This window comes from Aulonocara stuartgranti (genome assembly GCF_965226115.1).
Source record: "Aulonocara stuartgranti genome assembly, chromosome: 22".
In the NCBI taxonomy this organism is placed as follows: Eukaryota; Metazoa; Chordata; class Actinopteri; order Cichliformes; family Cichlidae; genus Aulonocara; species Aulonocara stuartgranti.
Genome location: NC_138957.1, coordinates 26,662,501 through 26,690,328, shown reverse-complemented (window position 1 = coordinate 26,690,328; position 27,828 = coordinate 26,662,501). Strand labels below are relative to the sequence as shown.

The 27,828-nt window shown below is 39.4% G+C and overlaps 4 protein-coding genes across 6 annotated transcripts in view; 2 read left to right on the top strand and 2 right to left on the bottom strand.

The window, feature by feature from the left end:
• Window positions 1–27,828, bottom strand: part of LOC309698961 (uncharacterized protein) — a 74,490-nt gene that overhangs the window by 25,524 nt on the left and 21,138 nt on the right. The window lies entirely within an intron of this gene.
• ppp1r36 (protein phosphatase 1 regulatory subunit 36) lies at window positions 1,213–24,298 on the top strand. The gene is given in 13 exon segments (XM_082520463.1): window positions 1,213–1,267; window positions 12,457–12,901; window positions 13,000–13,080; window positions 13,209–13,422; window positions 14,858–14,961; window positions 15,061–15,159; window positions 15,306–15,431; window positions 17,308–17,350; window positions 17,964–18,181; window positions 20,130–20,330; window positions 21,975–22,042; window positions 22,045–22,149; window positions 22,152–24,298. Coding segments are annotated over 12 exon segments (1,398 nt in total). The 5' UTR covers window positions 1,213–1,267; window positions 12,457–12,800; the 3' UTR covers window positions 22,190–24,298.
• LOC309698954 (putative thiopurine S-methyltransferase) lies at window positions 1,828–4,849 on the bottom strand. 3 transcript variants are annotated; one of them, XM_082521721.1, is made up of 9 exons: window positions 4,752–4,849; window positions 3,788–3,928; window positions 3,425–3,517; window positions 3,200–3,332; window positions 2,872–2,924; window positions 2,712–2,786; window positions 2,467–2,552; window positions 2,288–2,332; window positions 1,828–2,121 (listed from the first exon to the last, which is right to left on the bottom strand). In XM_082521721.1, the coding sequence occupies exons 2-9, from the start codon at window positions 3,883–3,885 to the stop codon at window positions 2,006–2,008; spliced, it is 699 nt and encodes a 232-aa protein (XP_082377847.1). In that variant the 5' UTR covers window positions 3,886–3,928; window positions 4,752–4,849; the 3' UTR covers window positions 1,828–2,005. The 3 variants fall into 3 exon arrangements, with proteins under 3 accessions (XP_082377847.1, XP_082377848.1, XP_082377849.1); XM_082521722.1 differs by lacking the exon at window positions 4,752–4,849 and adding an exon at window positions 4,042–4,117; XM_082521723.1 differs by lacking the exon at window positions 2,712–2,786.
• Window positions 25,022–27,828, top strand: part of sdc2 (syndecan 2) — a 46,710-nt gene continuing 43,903 nt past the window's right edge. The window contains exon 1 of the mRNA XM_082521726.1: window positions 25,022–25,467. Coding sequence (XP_082377852.1) covers window positions 25,408–25,467 — 60 coding nt within the window. The 5' untranslated portion in view covers window positions 25,022–25,407. The remainder of the gene's footprint in view (window positions 25,468–27,828) is intronic.

Sequence of the window (27,828 nt, the reverse complement as noted above, 5' to 3'; positions counted from 1 at the left end):
TTGTTTTGTGTGTCAGCTCTGAATGTCACAGTTGCTGCAAAAAAGCCACCAAAGGCAGATTGCAGTGTAAACGCTGAGTGACACACCTGCAGGTTTATCCTTCATTTGTGTTATAGTGGACACAAACTATTTTTTGGAGTCGCATAAATAATTTGTGTCTTCTTCTTTGATGCAGAACACCTGATTTTCCTGTAAATGGTTTTAAATGGATATTTAAAAAACGTCTGCGCCTTGGCTGCATTTTTAGGTAAATAGTACCATATAACTTTGTTTGCAAAACTTGTGCATATTTTTTTTTAAAAATGTACAATTTCTTTTTGCATTTCAAGTTATGAAAATGATTCGTTAAACATGCTTGTGGTTTTTACAGTCAAAAATATCACTTTCTACTGTATTTAAAATTTTGTCTGAATTTAGATAAATTGTGCTGATACAGTTTGTCAAAATAAGAAAATAACACATTGGCAAGATAAACTGTTTTTAAAGGTGAAATATAGAGGCCACATCAAAAGTAGTCAAAAACGGCCAATTATACCCTGGACCCCAGAGGGTTAAATGCTAAAAGCAAAGTTGTCACCAAGTACTGTTTATATTTGTGTGTATTGCTGCAGCTTTTTAAAGTATTAGCTTGGTGCCTTGGTCCCTCAATGGTAATATGAGGGACTGATGCATATGGTCCCCACGAATAGCCACTTGTCTCACACTTGTTCCCAAAAAAACAAATGCCACATGTTGCCACACATTTATGTGTATTTGTATATGAATATTTCATACTTTAAGCAATTTTGATAGGAAATTGCTTAATTTTAGAAATGTTTTTGCTCTTTTTTGCTCTATAAAATAGTTTTTTATTTTAGAATCATTCATCTTAGCAGTAGGATATACATGAAAAGAGAAACAAATTAAGTTTGAGTGAAAATGTACATTTTTTGCACTCACTGGTCAACTGACTCAGTGAATCAAATGACTCAAAAACCCGATTCACTTTGGTGAGTGACTCATTAAAACTCGATTCAGTAAAAAGAATCAAATTTACCATCACTATCCCTCTGTGTATTTAAGCCCCGTGTTTTCCTTTGTCTGTGTCGTGATCTCCATAATCCCATGCTGTGTGTTTTGCCTGTCAGCCTGTTTGGTTTTTGTAGTTTTGAGTTTAGTTTTTTGGTTATGTTTGCAATAAATCTAAGTTTGAGTTCACATTTGCCTCCATAGGTCTGGACTTTGGGTCCTGCTATCCTGCCTGCACACAGCCTACACATGACAGAAAGTAAGTGAATACAGGAGATCTCTGGGGTGCAGTACTAATGTCATCTGCCAAAGAGTCATTCCCTGGTCAACCATAAGCCATGATTTAAGTATAAATCATTGACTTTTAAATGAATGACGACAGATGTTATGTACCACCGTGAGAGGGGTGCAGTGATTAGAGGAATTTAGGTGGGAAATAAATTTTTTTGGGGGACACTTCTTTGGGTGATTGGTGGAGAGGTTAAAGTAAATTTCTAGTTGAAGTATTCTTGCCATGTCACACACATTAGACACATATTTAAATTATTTTGTTTTCTAATAGGACGATAGATAAAATTAAGTCTTCACTTGTGCAGTTGAGACCGACAGAAGCCATTTTTGACTGTTTGTCAGTGTTCCTTGCACTCTCTGTGGGCCACGACTGAATAAAAGGTTTACGCAGGGGTGACTCCCACAGTTTAGCCTTTCGACATATTCTAAATTCAGTGGATTGTTTATCATAGAATTAATATTTTCTGAATTCTATGTTTTGTTTTGAGTGCAAAAGTCATAAATAAAATTAAACAGCTACAAAACTCATTAAAAACACCAGACATCTTGTCTTATGATCGTGTTTTTTTATTATCATGTTATTTGATCCATAACAACAACAAATAAAAAGGAGAATTATAAATTCTCTTGAATTTCAGGCACTTTCACTTTCCACTTTATTTTTCCTTCCCGGGATTTTCTTCTTCTTTCTCTAAACTCTGAGCCTTTAGTTGCTCTTTGGCGTGATGAGGTGCACATTTTCAAGAAATTTATCTAGTCCCCAATTTCGTTTGTCCACGAGAGCATCCTCTGACTGCAGCAACTCTATACCACAGCTGCTCCCTGAATTTAAAGAAAGTAAAACAAAATAATACACAATTAAAAACGTTTCTAATTATCTGGAAAAAAGACCCCATATTTTGTAGTTATACACAAATCTGTCAGTTATCACTTGTATTTTGGTTAATATATAAAATGCTCAGCCATAATTATTTTTCATAGTACTCACCAAACAGACTATGCACCTGCTCATCAGGCACGAAAAAGGGAGGCCCTAAGAGATCAACAGATTTTAAAATATGGTATTTTATGTTTATTCTCTCTCTCTCTCTCGCTCTCTCTCTCTCTCTCTCTCTCTCTCTCTCTCTCTCTCTCTCTCACACACAATATAGAAATGATATAGAATACCTTGATATAAATCATGATTGTACAGTAAAGTGTCCAGGAGGTATCTGCAGTCATTCGCCATCAAAGAAATAATGAGAGCTGCATACCTACAAAATAAAAGAATAGCATTGGCATGGGACATCCGTGTATGGGTACATTATATAATACAGTATCAAACTGTGTAAAACATAATGTTTTGGAGTTTATTTAGTTTGAAATAAATGTCATTCTAAGGGTTTAAAATGAGGGTCTTCATCTCATCTTACTTTTCTCTGTCTCCTGGGTTGACGGCCACGAGAGAGGCCCTGTCCCAAATTGCTCCAAACTGACCCTCGATGGAACTGTGAAGTTAGAAAGGAACTCAATTTAACAGTAATTTTAATTATTTTATTTTAAAAAGCATAAAACAATATGTAGTTTACTCACTTGGAGAAGTTGTACAGGTTACACTGATACAGGGAGATGTTTTTCTCTGAGTTCTAAAAACAAAAGACAGCACGGATGAACAACTTGTGTCTGTTTTAAAGTAAGCAATATAACTTTCTTGTAGCTTGCAGCCATTCTGCCCAAAATCTCACTGAGATCAAAACGGTTTTCAGAAGAAAGAGCTGCTCACATGCACATAATAAACTCAGGCATCACCATAAAAAACTCTATTCAGCGTAAAGACACTTAATTGCTGAGAAGCAATAACACTGACTACCTCAGCTTAGATCATTTAGTGGTCGTGTTTGCACACATGAAGTTCACCAACCTTGTAAACCTTTGCTCCAGGTATAGCAGGCACAGGCTCCTCGGTGTACGTCATGTTGTTCTCCTCAAAAAACTGACGAATAGCCTTTTCAGAAATCTCCACTCCAACCACTGAATGGCCCATGTCTGCTAGCCTGAGAATCACGAAAAAACAAAAGGTTAGCAAAGATGACAACTGACACTAATACTGATCAACTTAATTTAATTTAGTAAGATGTTTTCATACCACTTCATATCTACTGCTTTCCCACACAGAGGGAAGAAGAAGCGAACTCCTGTTCGTCCATTGAGAACTTTATCAATGTTTTTCTTCAGCATCCTGTTAAAAAAACAGTATTAACAGCAAAATACACATTCCTGCTGCAATCTTATGTTGAGGTGATGTCTGGTGATGTCTGGATCAGCCGTATTGATGGTACTTGTCTTAAAAATAGATAATCTAAGCTCACTTTCTAAAGCTTTTAACAGGACACAGCTTTAGGTGGTGATGCACCTTTATAGTTGATGTAATCTTCACAAGTCTTACATGCATTTGGGCTACTTTTGCACCCTCACTCCACTGAACTACATAAAAAAGTGGGGTCATTACTTGTGCACTTCAGGCTGATGGAAGCCGATTTTGTTCTGTTGCCAGCGTTCCTCCCATTCACCGAGGGCCATGACCCGATCTGCCTGCTGTTCCAGCATGCTGGTTATGTTTGCCTGACGATCAGCGGTTAAAGGAGAGCAGCTAGACATGAGAAAAAGAATTGTTTGTGAAAAAACCCCACTTCATGTCGCTGGAGACAGGAAGAGAATGCATAATCCGCACAGGATTATGGTCTTGCACATAAAGACACCTACAGCAACGGCAAAATGTAAGCACGTGTGGTCCATGAGCTGTCACCTGCAGGGTTACAAAACCCAACCGATGGGTCATTTGAATCTTCTGGTAGAAAATCATCTGCATTAATCGTGGATCTGCACGAGCTTGTTGTCCCGTTATAAACTAAACTATGGCACGATGGCTATAACCAAACAAATGGTTTGAATAACAGCGTCGTTAAAGCGTCATTCTTAAGTGGAAATGAATAATTGTGTAATAGTTTATCCAATCCAATCCAATCCAATTTTATTTATAAAGCACTTTAAAATACCCAGCACAGGAACAAAGTGCTGTACAGAAAATAAGTTAAAACAATAGAATAACAAAAAACAGCAAATTAAATAAATAAAACACATAAGACATAAAATTAAAACAGCCCTATGTTAAAGCAAAAACAAGATAAAACAGCATCGAATCACCTAAAAACAACTAAAATAAAAATAAAAATATTTTTTATTATAATAGTTTATAACAATAACAATAACAATGTCAGATCCTCGCTTGCCTTGCAATAGCGCAGCATAAAAACAACCACAGTACTCGTGAAAAGACATTAGAACCGCACGTTTTCCGGTAAACTCAAAGCGTGTCTCTCCTGAATGAAGGCTGCTAATATTTGTTCAGCAACACAGCTGACCGGGCAAGCTCTCCGATCAATAAACGCAGCGAGGCTCTCCTGAATTCTTACCCCGAGTTCTGTCTGCAAGGCGAGGCGTTCCGTTGAGCTCTCGGTCAGCTGTCTCTCAGTGTTTATAAAGTGCGAGAAGCGGGTTTTATTTCTAGTTTTGGAGGAGCCTGATGATGCATTCATGGTACGTCAGAAAAATGTTACTCAGCATTCTGAGTAACAGTATCTCGAGTTCTTAAATCATTGCTCAAGATTAAGCAAAGGAATACAACAAAAGAAGATAATGTGAATGTTGTGTGTGTGTGATTAGAACTCTTGGCTAATTTGATGGTACCTTTTATGCAGATGTCTCTGGGTACGCAGGGTTTTTTCATAAAGGCTCGTCTCGTAAAATATTAGATTTTATTTTCAGACTACAGTAAACATTACTCTTTTTTTCATATGAGAATATACATTTTACCTCCTTGTATTTTGAGATTTTATTATTCTCGTTTTTAATTAAATAACCTTGTGTTAAAATGCTATATAAACTCTATCTTCAGTTATGAGTTATATGCATACCAGAATTTGCTTTTCAAATTGCCCATGTATTCCTTTGCGATATAAATAATGCACTATTTCCATCATGGACCCCTCTGTTTCTTTCTCTTTTCTGTAAACGCTTGCTGCAATCACGATTCAAACTGTGGCAGCTGTCACTAATCCTCAGAAAGTCTCTGGACTGTTGCACAGTGATTAGTCTCGCTTGCCCAGCCTGCCTCTCTCCACGCTTGGGTTGGTACGGCTCCAGTGATACGATGTTGTCAGCAAGACAATAAGAATTCATAATAATAATAATGGATTGGATTTATATAGCGCTTTTCAAGGCACCCAAAGCGCTCTATTCACTCTCGCATTCACACACTTGTGGAGGCAGCTACAGTTGTAGCCACAGCTGCCCTGGGGTAGACTGACAGAAGCGAGGCTGCCATATCGCGCCATCGGCCCCTCTGGCCAACACCAGTAGGCGGTAGGGTAAAGTGTCTTGCCCAAGGACACAACGACCAGATCGAACCGGCGATCTTCCGGTTACAGATGCGCTTCCCAACCCCATGAGCCACGTTCGCCTGTCATAAGGAAGGACGGAAGGGAAAGGTGTTTTCCGGACGCACAGCGGCGCAAGTGTTTGAGAAATCCCGGTTTTACACTGAGGCGCTCTGGCATAGGTCTTTTTTCCGTAGTTTCTACTTCATTAAAAAAATTAAAAATACACACACTTCAAAAAAATAGGTACCCTGCTTGTGTCAAAATTTGATTGATGACCCTAGCCTTGACCTTTTGACCCTACCGGAAGTACTCCGGAAGTGACTAATCGAATCCTGATGTGTGTAATATGATCCATAAGCGCAACGAATTGCATCGGGTGATGGGAGGGGGGAAGTGTCTAATCGATTTCATATGTGTGACTAATCGTAAGGAGGGGTGGTTCCTGGTGGGGTCAGAGAGGGAGGGTTCAGGGGCATGGAGAGTTCAGGGGGGTGATGCAGCAGATTTCTGATGAGTCGGCGGAGATCGGAGCGCATGCTGTATAGAGAGACAGAATGATCGCGGCAGTTAGTTTTTCACAGACAAACTCATAGTTTGAATTCTGTCTTAAATATTATGACAATGTGATCTTGATAACTATTTTCTCAGTAAAGAGCTATTTCTTTTTCCAATAGCGGCTTTATTTTACTTTCTCATATTACAGGCGCAATAAAATAAAAACCTTTAAGATTATCCGACTAGTAACGGAATGCATTTATATAGTGGTGGGTGGAGGCAAGCTACACCAGCGCTTGTAATGAAAAGAAGAACTTTCTATCTGCTTGTATCCTACAGGCTGCCCACCTCGTATGTGTAAAAAAAAAAACATAAATCAGGGTTCATACGCCTTTTTCATGGTCAAATTCAAGCACTTTTAAGCACTTTCAAGGTCCCTTTTCAAGCTTTTCCTTGTTTAAAACATATCTATCTAAAATATAACAGGACACTGGCGTAAATTCTCGACCGTCTCACACTTCTGTTTAATCAGTTTTCTGTTTAACGTTTACTCAGCTGTGTAAAAATCCCGGAGGAACCCACCCGATGGATTAATAAAGTTTTATTTAATCTAATAATCTAATAACTTTGATCTCAGCCAAACCGATTTACTCCGGAACAAATAAAACACAGAAAAAAGGCAAACAATTACATTTTTATGGTATCCGAGTGACTTATATATCATGTTTAACCTGAGTAGCGAAAGAGCAGGGGTCTGAAAACGATGAAGCCGGGAGTCCGTTGCTCTCGCCAGCTGGAGTGACCATTGAACCCCCCGGCTAGCTATCGAGCGGGTGGGTAACAGACGTCTCCGAAAACGTCGGCACACTTTTGGAAATATACGATGTCTTGATAAACCAAGCAGATTTACACAGCTACTTTCTCGCCTGAAAATGTGTTAAAAGTTTATTTTGCGACCCAGAAAGATTAATAAGACTAATTTGAAAACTTAGCAGCGGCCGCCATTGTTGGCACCTGAAATTTGGCTGGGGTATGAATTCTGGGGTATGGTGGGCCACGAAGGACACACCCGACCCATCCTTCAAATTTGGGGAAATGAAGGACACATTTGTCGGCCGCATTTGAAGGAGTCGACGAATTGGGACAGCCTTCGTCGCCTGGCTGTGACGTAATCGGCCTTCAAATGCGGCCTCCGGAGGATGCAGCCGACGTTTTGGGACACAGCTGCTGATTCAGCACAGGAGGGAGGGGGTTAGTGAGTCCTGAGTGATTCATTCGCTCTATGATTCAGCACAGGAGGGAGGGAGTGAGCAAGGGGGTGAGTCTATATACGAAATAGGTATAACGTGTGCGTAACGTAAGTACGACATGGACGCCGGGATAGATTTTATTGTCAACCAACTGCAAGGGCCTGGGAAGGATCACGGTTATTGGTCAAGTGTTTCGTGCCCACAAATTAGCATTTCGTTCGCACGTTATTCCCATTTCATGCCCGCGAAGTAGTATTTTGTGGCCACAATTTATTTATTTTTTGGACCATGTCATCAGAGGGGCTCCGTAGTTTCCCAAAAGCATGTAGGAAAATGTGTTATGGTCTGATGAAATCGAGGTTAAACTTTGTGGACATGATTCCAAAAGGCAGATTTGGCACAAAAATAACACTTTACATCACCAAAAAAAAAACCCCCAAACAAACACCATACCCATGGTGAATCATGGTGGTTTTCAGTATAATGCTTAGGGGTTTCTTTTCTTTAGCTGGAAGTGAGGCTTTAGTCAAGGTAAAGTGAGTAATGAACAGTTCCAAATCCCGGTCACTTTTGGCCCCAAAGGTGCCTGCTAGAAGGTTGAAGATGAAGAAGAATTTCACAACATTAACTTCAAGCATGCATCCAAATCAACAAAAGAATTGCTTCACTGGAAGGAAATTAAACTTTTGCAATTCCCCAGGCAGAGCCCAGACCTCACAATCTGACAAAATTGGAACACATTTGCAAGGAAGAGCGGGCAAATATTGCAGAGTCACAATACGCCATGCTGATAGACTTCTACCAAAGAAGTCTGAATGCTCTGAATTTGTTTAAGGGTGTACTTTTTTTTGTTTTGAAATAATTTATTGTGTCATCTTATATTTGACCTCTTGGTCAGATGTCTCTTGAAAAAGACAGTTTTACTATTAGTGGCATTTTTTTTATTTTTTTTTTATAAATGAAGGATATATAAAAATTCATTTTACCAAAAACTACCTTGATATTTATTTTATTATTATTTATTATATTTATTCATCATTCATGAGCGACATGTTCGACAGATTTAGGACTAAGAACTCATTTACAGTTTTGATAGTACAATCATTTTTTATTTATTTGCTTAGTTTTTGGCAGATGACCACTTTTTGGCACAAAACTGTGTACTCTACATACAGCTTTTTGGCTAACTGTGACTGCTCTGGCTTTAGCTGATTACTTACCAGTAGGATCAAATAGTCTTTGGTCGGGCTTTTTAACCTTGCATGCATTGTAAATACTCTCTAAAGGCACATGTGTATATGTAATCCTGTGCGGATCATCCATTCTCATCTCGTTGTCTAAGTGCTCTTCTTTATCCACTTGTGGTGGGAGTAAGGCAAACAGAACCAGCATGCTTGGCAAGCAGGCAGATCGGGTCATGGCCCTCAGTGAATGGGAAGAATACTGGCAACGGAACGAAATTGTTTTCCATCAGCCCCAAGTGCACAAGTAAAGACCCCACTTTTATCTACCTCAGTGGCGTAAGAAAGTAAAAACTGTGTCCCGAAATACTTTCAGAAAACTAGTCCAAACAAGTTGGACCCCAACCCAGAAGAGATTAAGGCCTCATTTTAAACTGATGCTGATGCTCCCAACAATCAGAAAAGGAAGGCAAACTTATTGATACAGTTTGAGGTCAGCTGGAGCTATTTGGTTCAATTTTGGTTTTTGGAAAAAGGCAGGAATAAAGGAGCAGGCTTGGAGAAAAGTGAGTGAATATTGAAGGACCTGCTGGCAGGTTATGGAAATGTGTTACTGTAGCTTGATTCCAACGATCTGCAGTCTTCCCATTGGCTGCAAATATTTGTGTTTAAACAAGTAATGTGAGGTGAAACCTTATGCTTTGCTTTGCATTTGGTGTGAAAGTTCCATTAGGGAGGTTTAAAGTTATTTTTGAATCTGTTCATCTCTTAGGTCCTCCTTTTTTTTGTACCTGATGAGCAGTTACACAGTCTGTTTGGTGAGTACTATGAAAAATAATTATGGCTGAGCAGTTTTGCACACAATCATACAACCACTGCCTAGAAATTAACCAAAATACAAAATAGATATGTGCAGAATTTGTTAAATTTATGGGTCTTTTTTCCAGAAATTTCCTGATTTTTTTTTTTTTTTTTTTTTTTAAATTTCAGGAAGCAGCTGTGACATAGAGTTGCTGCAGTCAATGGATGCCATGACAGACCTACAGCGACAGTGGTGGCTGGATAAATGTACTCAAAATGCGTACCTCATCACTCCGAAGACCAGCTAAAGACTAGGATCCCAGTTTAAAGACCTTAAGAAAGCCGATCCTGGTGAAGGAAATCCTAGGGAGAAAAGTAAAGTGCTAAATGAGTTTTTTTCAGTTCCTGAAAGCTTTTAAAAACAATACTTTTAAAATAGAACAAAATGTTTATAACGCCTCAGTTGTTATACACTTTAAATGTTAATAAATTACTTATAAAACATTTACAAAATGTGTGAGGGTTTTTTTTTACGAGTTTGATAGCTGTTTTTGTTGTATTTTTTTATTAATTGCATTCTTTTAGGACATACTAAAAATAAAACCATATATAGAATGTAGGGGCCTGTAATGTTATGACAACCAATCAAGTGGTTTTAGAATACAGTTATACAGATCTGGTGTATTGCCACAAGTCAAAAGCTTAAATCCCAAGAGTCCTGTTGGATTTATAAGTAGTGCTAATTCCGACCAGTCCACATCTACAGCATCTGACGCTTTCGAATTTAATTGTGAGCCAATGGCCAGTTTTCAGGAGTCAACAATATAAATGATACTGGACTCTTTCCTGGCTCTGTCCATGTGCATTAATCTAATAACCTGGTGCAACTGTGATTCATCCTTTTTAATATAACTGATTTGAAAAGAAAAGGTGAGTGAAGAAGAAACTCTCAGTGCATTGTGAGTGGTCCCCAGCAGCTTAAGTCTATTGCAGTGAAACGAACGGAGGGTTCAAGCTCACCTGATCCAGCTCTTCTACAAGCTGGGAAAAAAAAAAGGGACGTTTTTAACTCGTTAAAAGTACAGAGGGTGAGTGTCCCAAATCCAAACTGGGAGTTAGTTCCACAGAGGAGGGGCCTTCTTCTATGGAACCATAAAAAAAGAAGAAAGACATTTGCTTTTTGTTATGCACTGTATGATTAATACTTCCAGATTTGTAAGCAAAGGTGTTCTTGGAAATAATGTCCCCATCTGATAAGAAAATATTTACCCTCAAACCGCAGCTGGTTTTTGGCTACACAGCGTCACTGTTTTGTTTTATGAATCATTGGTACACCACAACATAAAGAAGGATGTGAATGTGGGACTAATAAAGGGTAACTTACATTGTGAAACTTTTCCATATGTTTTGGGTGAATAAATTGCTTCTAGCCATGATATCAATATATTTCCAAGTTTATTTACATCACTAAAAAAGAAAAATCTGATTATTTACCTTAAAAAGCTTCTCATTTTATGCAAGTCATTTGGCAAGTTTCAGACATCACAGTTTGGTTTCTCACGTGACAAAAGAGAAATTCTTTGTTTCAAGAAGTTGGATCAGTTATCAAAGGCATGTGAGCTAGAAGCTTTGACTATCTTTTCTTGCAGTGGATTTGCACAGTAGAAGATGCAGATTACTGCATCTGCAGTAATCTAACCTAATCAGCTCTGACTAACTACTGATTCTTTTGTTTGTGATCACTCACCCTTAGATAGCTGCAGCTAGGTCTGGTTTTGTAACATCATGTGTTCTCAGCCCTGTCTCCAGATATGAATGTTAAAGTTTCTCGCTAAAGTTCTCATTATATCATTGGTCTTAGTTCAAACTGCCTTTTGTATGCAAGGAGGGGTCATAGGAATGACTGTAGCCATGTCGGTATGCTTTGCCCCACCTGGAGCCTCATTTATCAGACGGACTACCGATGAATTTTGATAGCATACACGAGAAGTAGACAACTTTGCATGAACTTTCCTAACAAAGTGATAGGAATTATCAGCTAAAGATATGAGAAAATGCTCGCCAGTCATGTCATATCATAAAGAAAAAACCACAAGTAATAACCGCTGCTGTTCGTGCTTTGCTGAAAGGCATTAAACACTTTCTCAGACCTGAAATGACCTTTTTTATTCATATACAAAAATTGTTTTTTGGGTTTTTACCCGCTCTCAGTACAATGGTTTTTCTCAGTAAACCCTTATTTAACCTGATACTATACTATATGAGGTGAAATAGCAAAACACGTGCAATCAGAATATGCATAAGCAAAATTTACTTAATGCTAAATTCTGTAAAGCAACCAGAAACAAAACATTAGGAGAGATTTTAATCTTACATTCAAGTAGCTGTGATACATACATCAGTGGATGACCCAACAAAAAGCAAGACTGGGGTTGGACTTCTTGGACACTCCAAAGAGTGATTCAAGCTTATGAGATTCGAGTGCTCAGGAAAGCAGATACTGGGTAAACACACAAGCGCTTAGCCAGAAAAAAGAATTAAAATAGAAAATGGATATTCCAGAATGATTACAAAACACTCCGCATATCCTTCTCTCTCTCTCTCTTTTTTTTTTTTACTTTTTGCACTATATACTATAGTACACACATTAATGCTTGACTTTTGAAAGATGTCAAAAAATGTACTGACTCTTTAGACCCCTGCAGTATATCTAAACACAACAGCAACTTGTATGTTCATTTTAAATATGTTTTGACTCCTTTTTTAATTGCAATAAACTGTGACTATCGAGGATTTAATGGGGGTAACGGGGTTTATTTTACGGGCCAAATAACGTTGTAGTAACATAAATCCTAACAGCATCATCGGGGAGAAAAAGTGATGTGTAAAACACTATGAACACCATTAGCACAAGGATATAATCTACTGATGGCCTTATGGGGTTATGTTGTACGATTAAAATGCTTCTGCACGCGTATTAATCCAAGTTTGTTTGTTTTTGTGCTTTTACAGCACTCCGGTCAGCTAATTGAAATCCGCATCTGAAGGCTCTGACTGCCTCTGACCAGCTTTTTCGCATTGGCTGTTGCCTGGATACCGTGGCTAACATTAGCAAACAACAAACAGGAAGGAGCATAACGGAGTGAAAGCTTTCTGGGAAATTTGTGTTATAAAAATGACAAAATATTTAAAGGATTCCAAAAATGTAAGTTACGACAAATAAATGGGAGAATTCTTAAACTTTTGGACATTTTTGTAACAAAAAAAGTGTGGGGGGGATATCAAATGTTATTTTTCTGCCGGTAAATATTATCGCGCGGTGTCTGGGCTGCTCCCTTTTCGTCGTTAACCTTGAAATGCCAGACTCGAAACTCGCCGTGTGTACTTTTCAGGTGAACATTTCCCCTTTAGGCCGCTGGGTTTGGAATGATAAATCTAAAAAGCTGGAGTTTATCAGGTGAGGAAAGCAAGGCAATAAGCCACTAGTATACATCACCTGCGAGCAGGAGAAACTGTTAAATATCACAATGGTAAGCTTTTCTCTTCCGTTTCTAGTTCTTACCCAAGAGAAGAGAATGTTTTGACGGCGAGTCTAACCAATAACAACATTAAAGAGCTTCAGGAGCGAGCAGAGTGGTATGTGTGGGTCAAACAGTACCTTAAACTTGAAAATAAAAAGACTCTTCATTTGTTTATTTATTTTTAAGTAATTCGTGATGTTTAGGGAACTAACCTGCACATGTTCATCTCTGCTGTGTCCTCAGGTTGGCTGACATATTTACAATGAACCACAGAGGGCGCCAAAGGATTAGGAGCAGACTGAGCCCTGCTCATTTCAATGCGTACAGGTCCTCAGTGCTGAAGAGACAAGCGGACCGGGTCACCATCGAGGATGTTAAACGCAAGTCCCACTATGATGCTGAACTAACAACACTTATATTGTGTGATTTGAGGGTCATTATACAATTGGAGGACAATTAAGGGTTCAAAACTTACATTAAAAAAAAAACTTTTACAAATATTTTTGCGTTATGTATTTAAGAAAAACAAATTATAAACCGTTTGTGAAGCTAAGGAATCAGAGCTACCCTTTTTCTGAGATATTTTAGTTGCTGTGTGCTAATGCTTGACACAACCCTTAAGCTGCAGGAAAAAAATCCATCAGAGAAATTGCTACAATATTAGGAGTGGCAAAATTTACAGTTTGGTATATCCTGAGAAAGAACAAAAGCACTGGTGAACTGGTGCAACGCAAAAAGAGCTGGACGTCCACAGAAGACAACAGTGGTGGATGATCACAGAATTATTTCCATGGTGATGAGAAACCCCTTCACAACAGCCAACCAAGTGAACAACACTCTGTAGGAGGTAGGCGTATCAATATCCAAGTTTACCATAAAGAGAAGACTGCATGAAAGTAGATACAGAGGGTTCACTGCAAAGTGCAAACCACTCATAAGCCTCAAGAATAGAAAGGCTAGATTGCACTTTGCTAAAAACCATTTAAAACCACCAGCAAAGTTCTGGAAAAACATTCTTTAGACAGATGAAACCAAGATCAACCTCTACCAGAATGATGGCAAGAAAAAAGTATGGAGCAGGCGCGAAACAGCTCATGGTCTAAAGTCTATCACATTATCTGTAAAACATGGCGAAGGCAGTGTGATGGCTTGGGCGTGCGTGGCTACCCGTGGCACCGGGACACTAGTGTTTGTTGATGATGTGACACAGGACAGAAGCAGCTGAATGAATTTTGAGGTGTTTAGAGACATTGTCTGCTCAAATCCAAATAAATTGAGAAATTGATAGGGTGGCATTTCATAATACAGATGGACAATGGCCCAAAACATACAACCAAAGCAACCCAGGAGTTTATTAAAGCAAAGAAGTGGAATATTCTTGAATGGCCAGTTCAATCACCTGATCTTAACCCGACTGAGCATGCATTTCACTTGTTGAAGACTAATCTTTGAACTGAAAGGCCCACAAACAAACAGCAACTGAAAGCTGCTGCAGTAAAGGCCCAAAAATGAGGAAACCCAGCATCTGGTGATGTCCATGAGTTCGGATTTTCAACCAAGTATTAGAAATGAACATTTTATTTTGAGTTATTTCATTTGTCAAATTACTTTTGAGACCCTGAAATGAAGAGATTGTGTTAAAATGCTTTAGTTTCTCTAGTTTCTCACAATTCTATGTAATCTAAAAGTCTGCACTTCAACTGAATCTGAGTTGTTTCATTTAACCAGAATTGTTAACCAAAAAAATTGTCTCTGTCCAAATATTTATTGGCCTAACTGTATGTGCACATTTTTCTACCAATTGCTTTTAAACTCAGACCAGACTTCACATAAAATGTCAAACAATGACTCATTTAGTTAGATGTTGATATTTTTACATCTACTGACATTAGATGGCTGTTTGTGATTACACTTTCTGTGTTGTAGAGGTGGCTGTCGGTTTGCTACAGGAGAATTATTTGCTTCCCGTTCCTCTCCGCTTTCTGGAGTTATTGAAGTAATGAATTACATAATATGACCTTATCCATTCATAACTTTTTTTTCTAGGTATCATATAAAAAAGATCTCATACTTCTGTGCCCTTGTCTTGATGCAGGAGTGACGAGCTCGATGAAGTCCTCATTACACTTCTTCTTTACCTGTCTTGCTTTTTCATACATAAGACCCTGAAGAATAAATCTGTGCATACAGCAGTGTAAGTAGAGTACAAGCTGGTAAATTCTACCTTTGTTTGAATCCTGTTGTATTTTACTTACATGCATCTGTGTTTAATTCCATTTCGTGTCTCTTACCGCTCTCTTTTTTTCCTCTTCGGCTCCTTAATGCCATTAATGGTGATAGCCTGTCAGAGCACCAGATGATGGTGGAGGCTTGGGCTAAAAAGGAGATGGCTCAAAAGAAGTTGGCTGTCTGCTACTTCCGCCTGATGATGGATCTGAAAAAAGAACATCATTGCCCATATCACAAGTGAGCAAACTCACTGAACAGCTGGTAGGCAGAGAATGTCCCCTTTTCTCTGTAATATTTTCACTCCGATGTTGTATACTTGTTATGTATACAGATGTATTACTTATGATACTTGAACAAAAATACTTACTGAGTAGCAATAGTGAGACTTTCTTAAAGAGGTCTAAGGAAGCCACTGAATATTATTTAGCTGAGATTATATTTACATCACTAAGTGCAGCATTTAAAAATGTTTTTATTTTTTGCTTTCCATTTTTCTTGTCGTTTGTTATCAGCAGTGTGGCTGATCAAGATTCCTGAAGCCTCAGTAATGAAAAAGAAATTGTAGCCTCTTTTAATTCTAAGGGCTTAGATGTCAGATTATATACGTTATTATGTAAATTCAATCTCAGGTTTATAACAACATGTGTCATTATTTATTTTACATAAACTAAACCCAAAATGCAGAAGCAATGTGTAAAAAATGAAGTACAACATTAGTGCTTCCAAAGGAATTAAGAGGGTAAGTAGCAGTCAAGTGCTGCTAATCGCTTGATTACTTGATCATCAGCAAGTGTGACCACCTTGTTAAAAGCCCACATTTTGGCAGTTTGCTAATCTGTAGTAACACAATGCCAGTGATGAAAGACATCAGTCATGATCTTAGAGGAAAAGAGTTAAGCCATTTCCAAACCATTTAATGTACATCATTCTACAATGAGAAAGATTATTCACAAGGAGATAACATCCAAGACAGCTGCCAATCTTTCCATTTTTGGATGTTTCAGAAAATTCACCTCAAGTGCAGACTGTGCAATTCTCAGAGGAACTGTCAGAAACCCAAGAGCTACATATTAGACCAGGGGTGGTCAACTCCAGGGCTCGAGGGCTGTTGTCCTGCAGGTTTTAGATGTTACCCTGGGTCAACACAGGTCAATCACATGATTAGTTCGTTACCAAGCCTCAGGAGAACTTCAGGACATGTTGAGGAAGTCATTTAGCCATTTGAATTTTCCATTGTACATATATTGTGCTTGGAAGACACAGGAGTAAAGAGTCTTTAACCCTCGTGCTACCCTAGGGAAAAACGGGACCATTTATGGTACTTTTGGATTTTCGATTTTAAATATATCAGTCATTTTAAAGACCAGTTGCATGATACTTGCCCAGGATGTGAATTTTAGGATTATTTTTAAAATTCAATGATCCCCTCTATGGTGTGGTGTATAGTAAAGGAGATTCACATATTTACCCCCTCCCTTTGCCCTTGTACCATTTTGGGTCCCATTGACTCCCATTATAATCACATATTTTCGATATACTGTAATCCTGACATGTGATACAATACAGAAAAAGTGAGACACTTTATAAAACATAAATAAAATCAGAATGTAATGAATCTCGTCAATTTTTATTTACATTTTACACACCGTCTCGCTTTTTGGAATTGGGTTTGGGAGGAAGGAGTTGAAAAATATGAACTCTGGTTTTACTTTGCTCAGAGAGCCCATATCCACATGCTTTCTTCCTTTAATTGGATTCAGGTAATAGGTATATTTTAAAGAACGCTAACACCTTGATGCTAGATTTTTTTTATGTATTCTTTCTGAAGATTTTAAAGGTTTCTTTGGATTTCTTTTCCAGTTTTTATGCTTACATTTTATCACAGATTGGCATGGTGTTGAATACTGTTCTTTGTGGTCATGTCTTTAAAAGGGTTTAATCAGCAAAATGGTACCTGCTGTTTAAGTACAGCAAATAATAGTTTTTTAAATGTGGCCAGACAGCTCACAAATCCTAAACCAAAAAGTTAGGCTCTATGCTGAAATCATTATGTCATTCATAGTCAGTCAATACCAGTGTGTTGTTAATACAAATATCCTGTGTTTATTTCTAGGAGGCAGATATCGTCAAATAGAAGAGAGTGGCTTCTTCATGCGGTAAGGTGCAATCATGACAATGTGCTGCACATGTTTCTCACATTCAAAGCTTACGGATCACCCAGATTGATATATTTTTAATGAGTGTTAGGAACTGTTCCCTATGTCAGTTGTCTAACTTGTTGAAATCTGATGAATTTGGCTGGATGTTCTTGAAAGATTCAAAACTGTATTGTCACACCTGTAGACAAAAATGGGTCCTTCAGCTGGTCAGGGTCGAGGCCAGTTCACCATCTGTGATTGCAGGCAGCGGGGAGCAGAGCAGAACCACACTGAGTGGTGTTTTAGCTGGTGTCCTTAATGAATTAGTTACTGGTAGGGGATGTTGATTCAACACAGGTGCTTTGCTTTGACAGGTCCTCACTGGTATTTAGCCAGGTGGCTTGACAAGGAGGGCAATGCCACGCTAACAGCAGCAGCCTATTGACTGCTCAGTGTGTGACCTTTTGAACAGAAATAGCTATTGTGACCTTTTCAAAAACACAGATGACTAAGGTGCCACCTGGGGCTTTGCTCTGCGAGTAGGGATACTAAATGTTTGTTCTGTGAATACATGGACAAAATGTACGAATGTCCGCTTGATAAAGAACTGATTCGGTCTCCCTTTTTCTAGTGCTTGTACAGCTTCTTCTGCTACGTGGCCTGGGTGACGTTTGGCAGGAGGGACCTGAAGGACATCCAAGAGGAGGTTGGACGTCTTTTGTACTCTGACTCGTTCAACATGGCAGTGAAGAATATGACTGACGGCGACTCGGGAACTACCAGTAATGGTTCAGTGGAGACAGGAGCAGCTCACTCCAAGATGAGACATAATAGTCCACTAAAACAAAGGTATATAAATGTGAAGTAAAGGTTGTTTTGAGGTGTTACTACAGACTCCTCTGCATATTTTTATTTAACAGGTATTTAAAATGCCTTTGAGTAGACAAAAGTGTGGTAAAGTTATGCTCCTGATCACAGTCCTACTACTGTGACGTTACCATTCCATATTTATTGTTTTCACCCACATGCCAGTCAGAAAAGGTTATAAAGCAGCACATGCAATGGCCTTGGTGTATAATTACAGCATTGCTGAGGTTTTCCCATTGATGCCGGCATTTTTACAAGCAATTCTTTAAATATTTACAAATGGTGAAAAGCAATCATGACTAGAGGGTAAGGTGGAAAGAAATTGTAGGTAAAAGGAGATCGTTATTCTGCTTTAGCTTGTTCCTAAATTCACTCTTTTAAAGTTTATTCCAGTGGATGCTTAGAAACAGACCAAACATCCAGGTTACCATTTCTGTTCATCTACATTGCAGAAAAGAAATTGGTGTATTCACTCAGACCACCTGAGTGAACAGGGATGAATTAGAAATGGAAGGATGTCAAAAATTCCCAGACACACTCCTAAACCTTGTGGAAAGCATTCCCAGAGATTTGAAGCTGTTATAGCTGCAAAGGGTCGACCTCATATTAAACCCTATGAGTTAAGAATGAGACGTCACTCAAGTTCATGTGTGTGAAGCAGATGAGAGAATACTTTTGGCAATATAGTGCATCCCATGAAATCAGTTTCCAGATTTGCTATTTGGAAATTAGCGCCTAAACACTTATTGATTTTTAGTTTAACCATTAGTATGTGTAACCAGTCTTAACCTGGATCACCACATTACACTGCAAACAAGCTAATAGCTCGGACAATAAATTTGAGTTTGATGGATGCCATGTATGACGTCTAACTGAAAAATGATTGATGTAGACAGATTCACGGCTTTGTCCAATAGGAGGGGACCATCTGACAGCCTGCTTTGTGTAGCTCAGTTCTGTTGGACATGAAATGGGTAGTTTTGTAAGCTGTCAGAGGGCTGGAGCTCTTTCCTGCTGTCAGGTTGAAAGCAAACAATCAAAAGCCAGGCTTGAAGCTTGCTCTCCTCCTGAGGGTGGATGTACACAATTTGAAATGCCTTCATCACCCACAGAAAATGCTCTAAAACATCTGTTAGGCCAGCGGTCTCCAACCTTTTTTGCGCCACGGACCGGTTTATGCCCGACAATATTTTCACGGACCGGCCTTTAAGGTGTTGCGGATAAATACAACAAAATAAAACTAGTACCGGTACCAAAAAAAAGAAAATTTATTCATAACACACGTGAAAAGACCCAGGAAAACCGAGTAAACGATAAAAACGATAACAAAATAACGCTGAAAACCGATAAAAACCCTGAAAACCATACATTTCACACCTGAGCCTCAACTCTCGCGGCCCGGTACCAAACGACTCACGGACCGGTACCGGTCCGAGGCCCGGGGGTTGGAGACCGCTGTGTTAGGCTATGTATTTGTTGTATTTTTTTTTTCTTTAGTATCAGCATCTGGATCTGGAAAGTCTTACTACCATAACAGCTTTTCTGATTAACCACGTCAGGATATGTATTTAAGTTTCCACCATAAAGATCATAGGTATGACAAATTAGTACGAAATGTGTCTTTTTCCATAATTTACACAGCTGTTGTGTAAATTATGTTGCTTGGATGAGCTTTCATATAGACAAATATTCATTATGGCTTTAGTGTTGTAAAATATGTAAACAGCTCCAGAGTTTGCCTTTCTGCTGTAAGCTGTGTAAAATGTATTTGAGAGAAATGTGTCCACACTGCTGTATGACACACACAATCCTTCTCCTTAAATATACCCTTTTTACACTTGCATATTTCCCTTGGGGGTTTAAATATAGAATGTTTATTTATTCATTTATTTAAAATGCTCACCTGTTCTGTGATTTGGCTTTTTATCAGCACATCCCAAAGGCACCCACTCCTCAGCAGCATAGTAAATCAGCGATCCCCTCTGATGGTGTCTCTGCTGCCCTCGCCCAAAGAACAGTCACCCCATCTGTTCCTGGGCAGCCGAGCCAGGAATCAGATCCCTCTGAAGGCCGAGTACTGTGACACCAAAGCCCTCATGGAGCAGCTCGACCAGCAGCTGGCCTCTGTCAGGTGATGTAGAACTTCATGTCCTTTGTGTTTTACTATGATGAGGGGCAAGATGGGTTGGTTTGACTACAGGCGTATCACAAACAATGGTCAAGGCTGTGTGACAGAACATGAATGAGGCTTATGGCAAGCTTGTTAAAAGTCACCCAGAAGACAAAGAGACGAGTGCTTCTGTCAGTGTTTCTTAAGTTTAACCTCTGTTTTGATCCAGCTTATCTGATACCTACTTCTCCTCCTTACCTATTAGCAGGAGCTTACCTACTGCAAAAAAAAACTGCCTTTGGTTGTATAAATAGTAGGGAGATGATGACTGTGTTCTGCATTTTGAGTCTGATCTGGTTAAATTAAGTGTACTTAGTTAAAAATTAAGTACACTCCATGACTCAGTAACTTTTAACAGTAACAAAAAGCAATAACTTATAATTTAAATTTTACCATTCTTTCACATCACTGTTGAGGAATTCTGGCCCATTCTTCTTCTTTCTTGTTTATGCACTGCTCTCTAATGGCCCTGGCACAGCAGGTTCAGGTCTTGACTTTTAATAGGCCATTGCAACGCCTTCATTATTGTCTTTTTCAGCCGTCTTGTTGTAGATTATTGCTTGAGATTATTGTCCTGTTGCATGACCCAGTTTCAGTCAGACAGCTGTCGGCCTCACATTTGACTCCAGAATACTTTGGCATACAGAGGGGTTCACGGTTGACTCAATGACTGGATGGTGTCCAGGTCCTGGCCACCCTCCAGGATGGGTGCAAAACAAGTCCAGATCAACAACCCTCCACCACTGTGCTTGACAGTTGGTGTGAAGTGCTTGTGCTGATATGCTTTCATCAAATGTGGTGCAACTGACTATGGCCACACATCTCCACTTTGGTCTTGTCTGTCCAAAGGATATTGTTCCAGAACTCCAATGGTTTGAGCAGGACAACCTAAGCTTTGCTGCTGTTCCTTTTAGAGAAAATTGTTGTTTTTTTCCTAGCAACCTTTCCAAACAAGCAAACAATTGCACAGTTATGATCTTTAACATTTAACATGCCAACAGAGGTATGTAGAGTCTGAGATGTAGCTCTTGTTTCTCTGAGCATTACAGTCTGACCTTGGCGTAAAGTTGCTGGGATGTAGTGAGTAATCTTTCTCACTGTATAATGATGGACTCCAGATTGTTTGGACAATGAGCTTAGAAAAAAAGTGGTTTATCTAAGATTATTGCTGATGCCTTCCTCCTAAGGATTGTCTTAAACTAACAAAACGTCTGCTTTTACAGAGGGTCGCACTTGATCAGTTAATCAAGTCTATTAGATTAGCACCACCTGGCTGCTTCTGACCCTCGTAATTCTAATGTAAGCAGTGAGGATGTTCTTAGTTTTTCATAGGGCTGCTTACAGTCCTGTGAAGACTTTCTTTTTTCGACTGTAACTGACTGACTGAAATGCAGGATGAAAATATTTTTTAAAAATGTAAAAAGGAAACCTGTAATCTTTAGGGCCATCTAATTACGTTTTGTATTTGATCTAAAATGTGGAATAATTCATAGATTTTAATTATACAAATGATGTTCCTTTTTTGTTATAAGTTATAGATAATATTTCCTCCAAGATATCACTATTGTTTTTATTTTTTTTTTAATCTTTCTTTCATTTAATCAGGTTTGGGATTCTTGGGAAGCCCTTGGATCGATTCAGCCACAGTACGCTGATACCCTATGGACAACAGAAACATTTCATGAGGATAAGGACAAGGAAGTAGACAGTGATGGTAATAACAGTGCAGATCATTCTGGAATCTGTGCTCAAGGTACCGAGTTGTCCTTCGTAGGACACAAGTGGCGGCCTTTTCAGACATGGAAGCGCCATCCACATAAAGATTAAAAACTGCACACTGTAAACGTTGCATATTGAATGACTTGCATGTGAATGTGTGTACTCTCAGTGGCCTAACATCTATTTGCACATCACACAGGTAAAGAAAAGGCAAAGAATGAGGTAGAAGCTGAGATTTCAGTCTTTCATGTGTGGCTCATTTTCAAAAATCATATTCCTGGACTGTTATCATACATGATATTTGTTGGGAGACTTAAGCCCTGTGAATATAAATCTGTTTAGTGCTTCCAGCTGGTGGTGCTGTTGAATAAAATATAATGAAATCCATAACACTTTTGAAGGTCTCCTTTCTATAGAATATGAAATATATTCAGTTCACATAGAAAAATAAAGCAAGTCGACCTCAGCGTGTTCATAATTCAAACTGGGCGATATGTAAAATTATGCATGCTCCACACCAAGATTTTTTAATTTATTTTAGGTCTTTGAAGGCTTTCCTTCAGTTGACTTTGTCATTTATGGGTCCTTGTGCTGTTGGAAACAAGACTCTCAATCATGTGAACTAGTGCCACACACACACACTCACACACCACCCTAGCCAGGCTTGGAAGCAGAAGGGGCTTTGCCTTTGCCCTAATTGGCTGTGTAATCTGGGACACCAGGAGTAGACTTAAGCCCTGTGAGGATAGGAAAGAGAGCCTGGGAAGCATTAGGACGGGGGATGGGTCGCAGGATATAGTTTTAATTTCAAAAATTTTGAAGTGTATTTGATTTCTGCCCAAGTGCCTTTGACACAATTCAGTTTTCTTGCTTGTTTTTATTCAGGTCACAGAGGATGAATGATCTGAAGACAGGCACAGGGAAAACTGTAAAGGTCACATGCTACTCTTGTTCTTCTTTGGCTACCGTCTTTCCCCCCTGATGATTAATATCACTTTCCCTCTCTGTCTCCTCCCTTGTTCCTTTTGCCTTCCTCCTCCTCTAGATCGGTGTGGCTAATAACAGGCAAACTGACAGATACTTGACAGGGTGAAACCTGTCTTGTCTGTTAATGCTTCTTGCTCACTGGCCTGGATTAATAATCAGAGGTGTTAAACTGGCTCGGGAGTACTGACAACAACTTAAGTTAAACTAAAAAGGCTGTTCATCAAAATGTAATCTGAGGAATATTTTTACTTACTTTGTGTGTAAAATTTGCTGTTTAATGACAGTCAAACTATTTGGAGATAAAACAAGTAAAGGTTTTTCATTAACATTTCTGATATAAAGAATTAAATCCCAGTATGCTTCATGATGCTTTTCTCTTTAGAAAAGCATAATAAAGCCTAATTTAGTTCATGTAAACCATCACATGACCATTCCTAGAATTTAATTGTGCCCCTGAAACCTAAAGCCAATTTTCCAAAACACAAGGAAAAAAAGAATAATTAATCTACTGACTGTACACTCTCAACTCAGCACAGGGTAGTGAAATTAATTTTAATTCCATGCAAACAGCTGGAAATAGTTTGGTTTTAAATGACACTTCCTTCCACAAAATATTCTGGTGAATTATTTATGTTAGTGAGCAATTTGGAGGAAATGGTGCTTATGTTACTGCAAAAGTACAAAATCATCTTCTTTCTACCTTGATTTTCCTTCAGCAACTTCTCCCAACCCCTCAAAAAAAGAAGGGGTGATTGCTTGCAACTTTCTTTCATGCACCAACAAGCAGAGTGCCACTTGTGTCAGGTGGAAAGTGGAACAGCGTGTTGAAGCTCTCCATCTCAAAGGCTTCTTTTTGATATGCTCCAGCTCTGATTTTTACCACCCTTTGTACAAAAGTGTCTGCCACTGATTGAAATGTAATTAAAACATACCACATTTGTCTAATAGCCTTTCAATAACGCTCAGGGAATCTTTCAAAGAAAGGTTTCCTTGGAATTTAGTTTTGTGCCCGTGCTTTGTGCCTCAAATGGCATTTTATTTCAGTATTTTATTTTGTTTTAATAAGATTAGATGAGGGAGGAAAAAGCACTTAGTCTTGTGAATCTGAAGATGTCAGGATGTGTGTGTGTTGCCTCAGAGGCATGAGCTGATGATTTGCAAACATGAAGAATTCACTAGAAAAAACACAACCAGTGATGGTGCAATACTCTACCAAGAACTACCTAACACTTAAAGACTTACCAGAACCAGGAACCACTCGACATACTTAATAAATCTGCGAACAAAGAAGAAAAAAGGTGCAATGAAGGTGAAAGCAAACGTAGTTTTTCTGAATCAGAAGTTAAATGTTCAGCCTTGGTTTTCATCACAAACTGCAGAACTGCAGATTTAAGCCTCTAGAGAAAGTTGTCAACTTATACCAACAGGGGGAGACTTTGCCCATAGCATTATTTCCACCCATATTGTGAGCGTGTTTCTAACGGGGTGCTTTGCGCTTTATTCACATAAAGCCTGTTTACTGATACAAAAATACAGCTGCAGAAGCTAATCAAACGCGTTGGTAGAAATGCTGCACGACAAACTCGAGGCTTGATTGTAAATTGGCGCAGTTGCTGAATTAAACTGTGTAATCCTCATTACGGTGCAATTAAGGATTGTTACGCAGACAAGGAGATAAATGGCTCATTTAGCCGAGCCTTTTTATCCTCGTGCAGAATTGTTATCCGACCTCCCGGGTTGAAATAATAGACAATAGTAAACTAATTAAAATAAAGACTTACTGTACACCAATAAAACTACACGAGCGATTTGTTGTGAGTGTCGTTACTGCCTTGTTTTTGGTCGCTCGCTCGCAAGTTCTCTCTGCGTCTCGCGGTGACTCGGTCGAAAGGAGCGCACGCACTCACCGGAGCGCCGGTAGCGACGTGCTCGCGCTTCTACACTTTGCCCCTTTCTTATTTTGAGCGAGCGCTCGCGCGGAGGGAGAGAGAGAGCGAGCGAGGTGTCTCGTGCAGATTCCATTGACACACACCGGAGCGCGGAGGACCTCGCTGTTAAACCGTGCGCATTTGTACGGTTACATACATTTAGTCAGATTTTACACAGCAGAAAAAAGAGAGAAAGAAAAAAAAGAAGTGCCCGGGGTGAGGGGAGGAGGAATAATCAAAACGCAACACGTATCCGGTGGGATCCCACTCCTGAGAGAGAGAGAGAGAGAGAGAGAAGCGGCAGGAGTTGGGTGCAAGGAAAACGAGAGGGAGAAAGAAGAAGAGTGGGGAAACATTTGACATTTCGTTTGCCACAACGCGTTTTTAACTCTCACAGAGGAATTATGAGGAACGTTTGGATAATTTTCACCCTCGGGCTGGTTGTTTTCCTCGCCGGGGAAACGGTAAGTTTTTTTGGGGGGGGGGGGGGGGTTTGGAAAGCAAACTTAAACTACTGAGCATTGAGTTGGGCTGTGAAGGGGGGCGAGGAAGGCGACTTGGGTCCACGTAGAGACAACTCGCTGCTGTTTGTAGCTGTTAGAGGAATCCCGTCAAAGCATTATTTTTTTTTTCCAAGCAAAAAAAAAAAAGTCTTTAATTTCACGGCAAATAACGAGAAGGGTTCTCTAGAATGATAAATCGTTGTCAGCTAATCTATCCAGCTACAATAAAGGTACTGCTGCCCCTGTGCTCAAGTATTCACTTCTTTTAGATTTAAACCTGCCTTCGTTCTTATTTACCCAGAGGTGCTCGGCTTTAGTCTTCCATACTTTAAATGCCGTTATACGAGCAAAGTTAGGCTGGAACGAGGGGTCACTAAACTGGCTACGAGGTGCTCTGTGCAGCTGTATTGCAGTGATTTCACGAGAATCTCTTAATCCCCATGGAGACAACTGTGCAGATTCATGCCCACATTAGTAGTAGTGCAAATGTCATCATGACTGGAGAATTCTGTTACCCCCCCCCCCTCTCCCTTCATTTTGATGACAAGAATCATCTTAATGATGCTTAAAAAAATCTCTGAAGTTTCCCTTATCTCTTCCCAGTTTCAGGCTAGAGTAAGTCTCCTAACTGAGTGGGCATCGCCCTGTAAATTGGCTGGGTTGTTGGAATGACAGATTTTGGCACTTTTATGTGCAGCCTCTGTCATTATTGTCCCCTCCTGTTGTTTCTCTGTGGGTTGTGACTTGTCGCCTGGCACAGTGCCTCCTCCACTGTTAGAACCACTTGTCTAATTAGCTGATTCAGTCACTGTTGTTTTAATGACTCATTGTTTTACATGATGTCACCTCCAGAGTACTTTTTTTCACATTTTTTTTATTTTAATGTTTTCTGTGTCTGCAAGAAACCGTATGAGTCTTCACTGTACTTTGACTATAGGATGCTAAGTTTTGTAAAGGTCCTCAAAATTTCAGTACAAGAGACAATTATACTCAGAGGTTTCTATTATAGACCTATAATGAAATTTTTGCTACATTTTAGATTCATATGAATAAAATATAATATCTGGCAAAACTTTTAAATCTTCATCAACTATTCATACACGCAGGCACACGCAGACTTTAACCTGATCATTACTGGCCTCCCTTTATCAGTGTCCCCTAAAGACCTTGATGGAAATTGACACGTGACATTGATTCTCAGTATTGGCACCGATGTTGACAAGTGGTTGATAACCTGCTTCAGGCACATCTGTCTGTGTGTTAATTACCCCACTACATCACAGAGGTATGTTGTAACACTTAGAGGCTTTTGAAATTTTAATGATAAAACTAACTGCTCCTGGCTTCAGAGAAGGAATTATATCACCACAGAGCAAGAGACGGGACTCTTTGTTACCCTGCAGTTCTAGGCGCCACTAGTGCCTCTTTTACTTATCGTGTTTTGGTTTGCTTTCCTGCTCACCAGCTTGCTTGCTGAGTAATTCTTTTACAGCAATCTCACATGTGAGGTCCTTGCACATGCTAATGAAAAGACGGGTTTTGCCAAACCGTGCTTGCGTGCGGTCGTCATATCTCTCAAAGATGATGTACTTAGTGTGGAGCTGCAGCGGTCTGATTGTTTCCCCTCTCATTTTTCAAGGTCTGGAATCTTTGAGTTGTCATGTCGATCGGTTGGTCAATACGCTCTCATCCGAACAAATTGGTCAGACAATCCCTGGGGTTACTTTGATAAGGAGAAAAGCTCTACATCAATAGCCTTCCAGGATTAACCCATTATCTTTAGAGCAGGCTACCTGTGGAAACAGGGTGTTTGTACCTTTTAACATGACCTAAACATTTACTTCAAGTCAATCAAAGTGTAAGCGGCATGATCGTAACAGAGCTGATTAGTGGCGAGTTTGCATGTTAACTTGTTTGCTTTCAGGTGTTCTGTGTTACATGCTTGAGTAACCTTTGAGTGTGAGCATGCCAGAATTGGCGTATTTCAATAAGTTTGGTCTAAAAATAGTCTCGTAACAGCGGGCACATCCTGCAACAGCTTCAGGGCACTACCATATGCCAGTAGAAGGTGGATGTAAACCCTCTGTCTCTCTTTTAGATTTAGCTCATCTAGAGTTAACATGCAATTGTTTTTTCGTTTAGGTTTTTTGGTTCCCTTACAACTAGAGAAAGCTCAATTTCAGTCAGCCAGGATTGTCTTTATCAGCTGACGACCACTACAACCTTACCCTTTGTCACGCCTCTGCTTCCAAGTACTTCTGTGAACAAGGAGGATGAGTTTGAGTGAAGCTAGGCTATATATCCTCAGCCCACCCTGCTGTG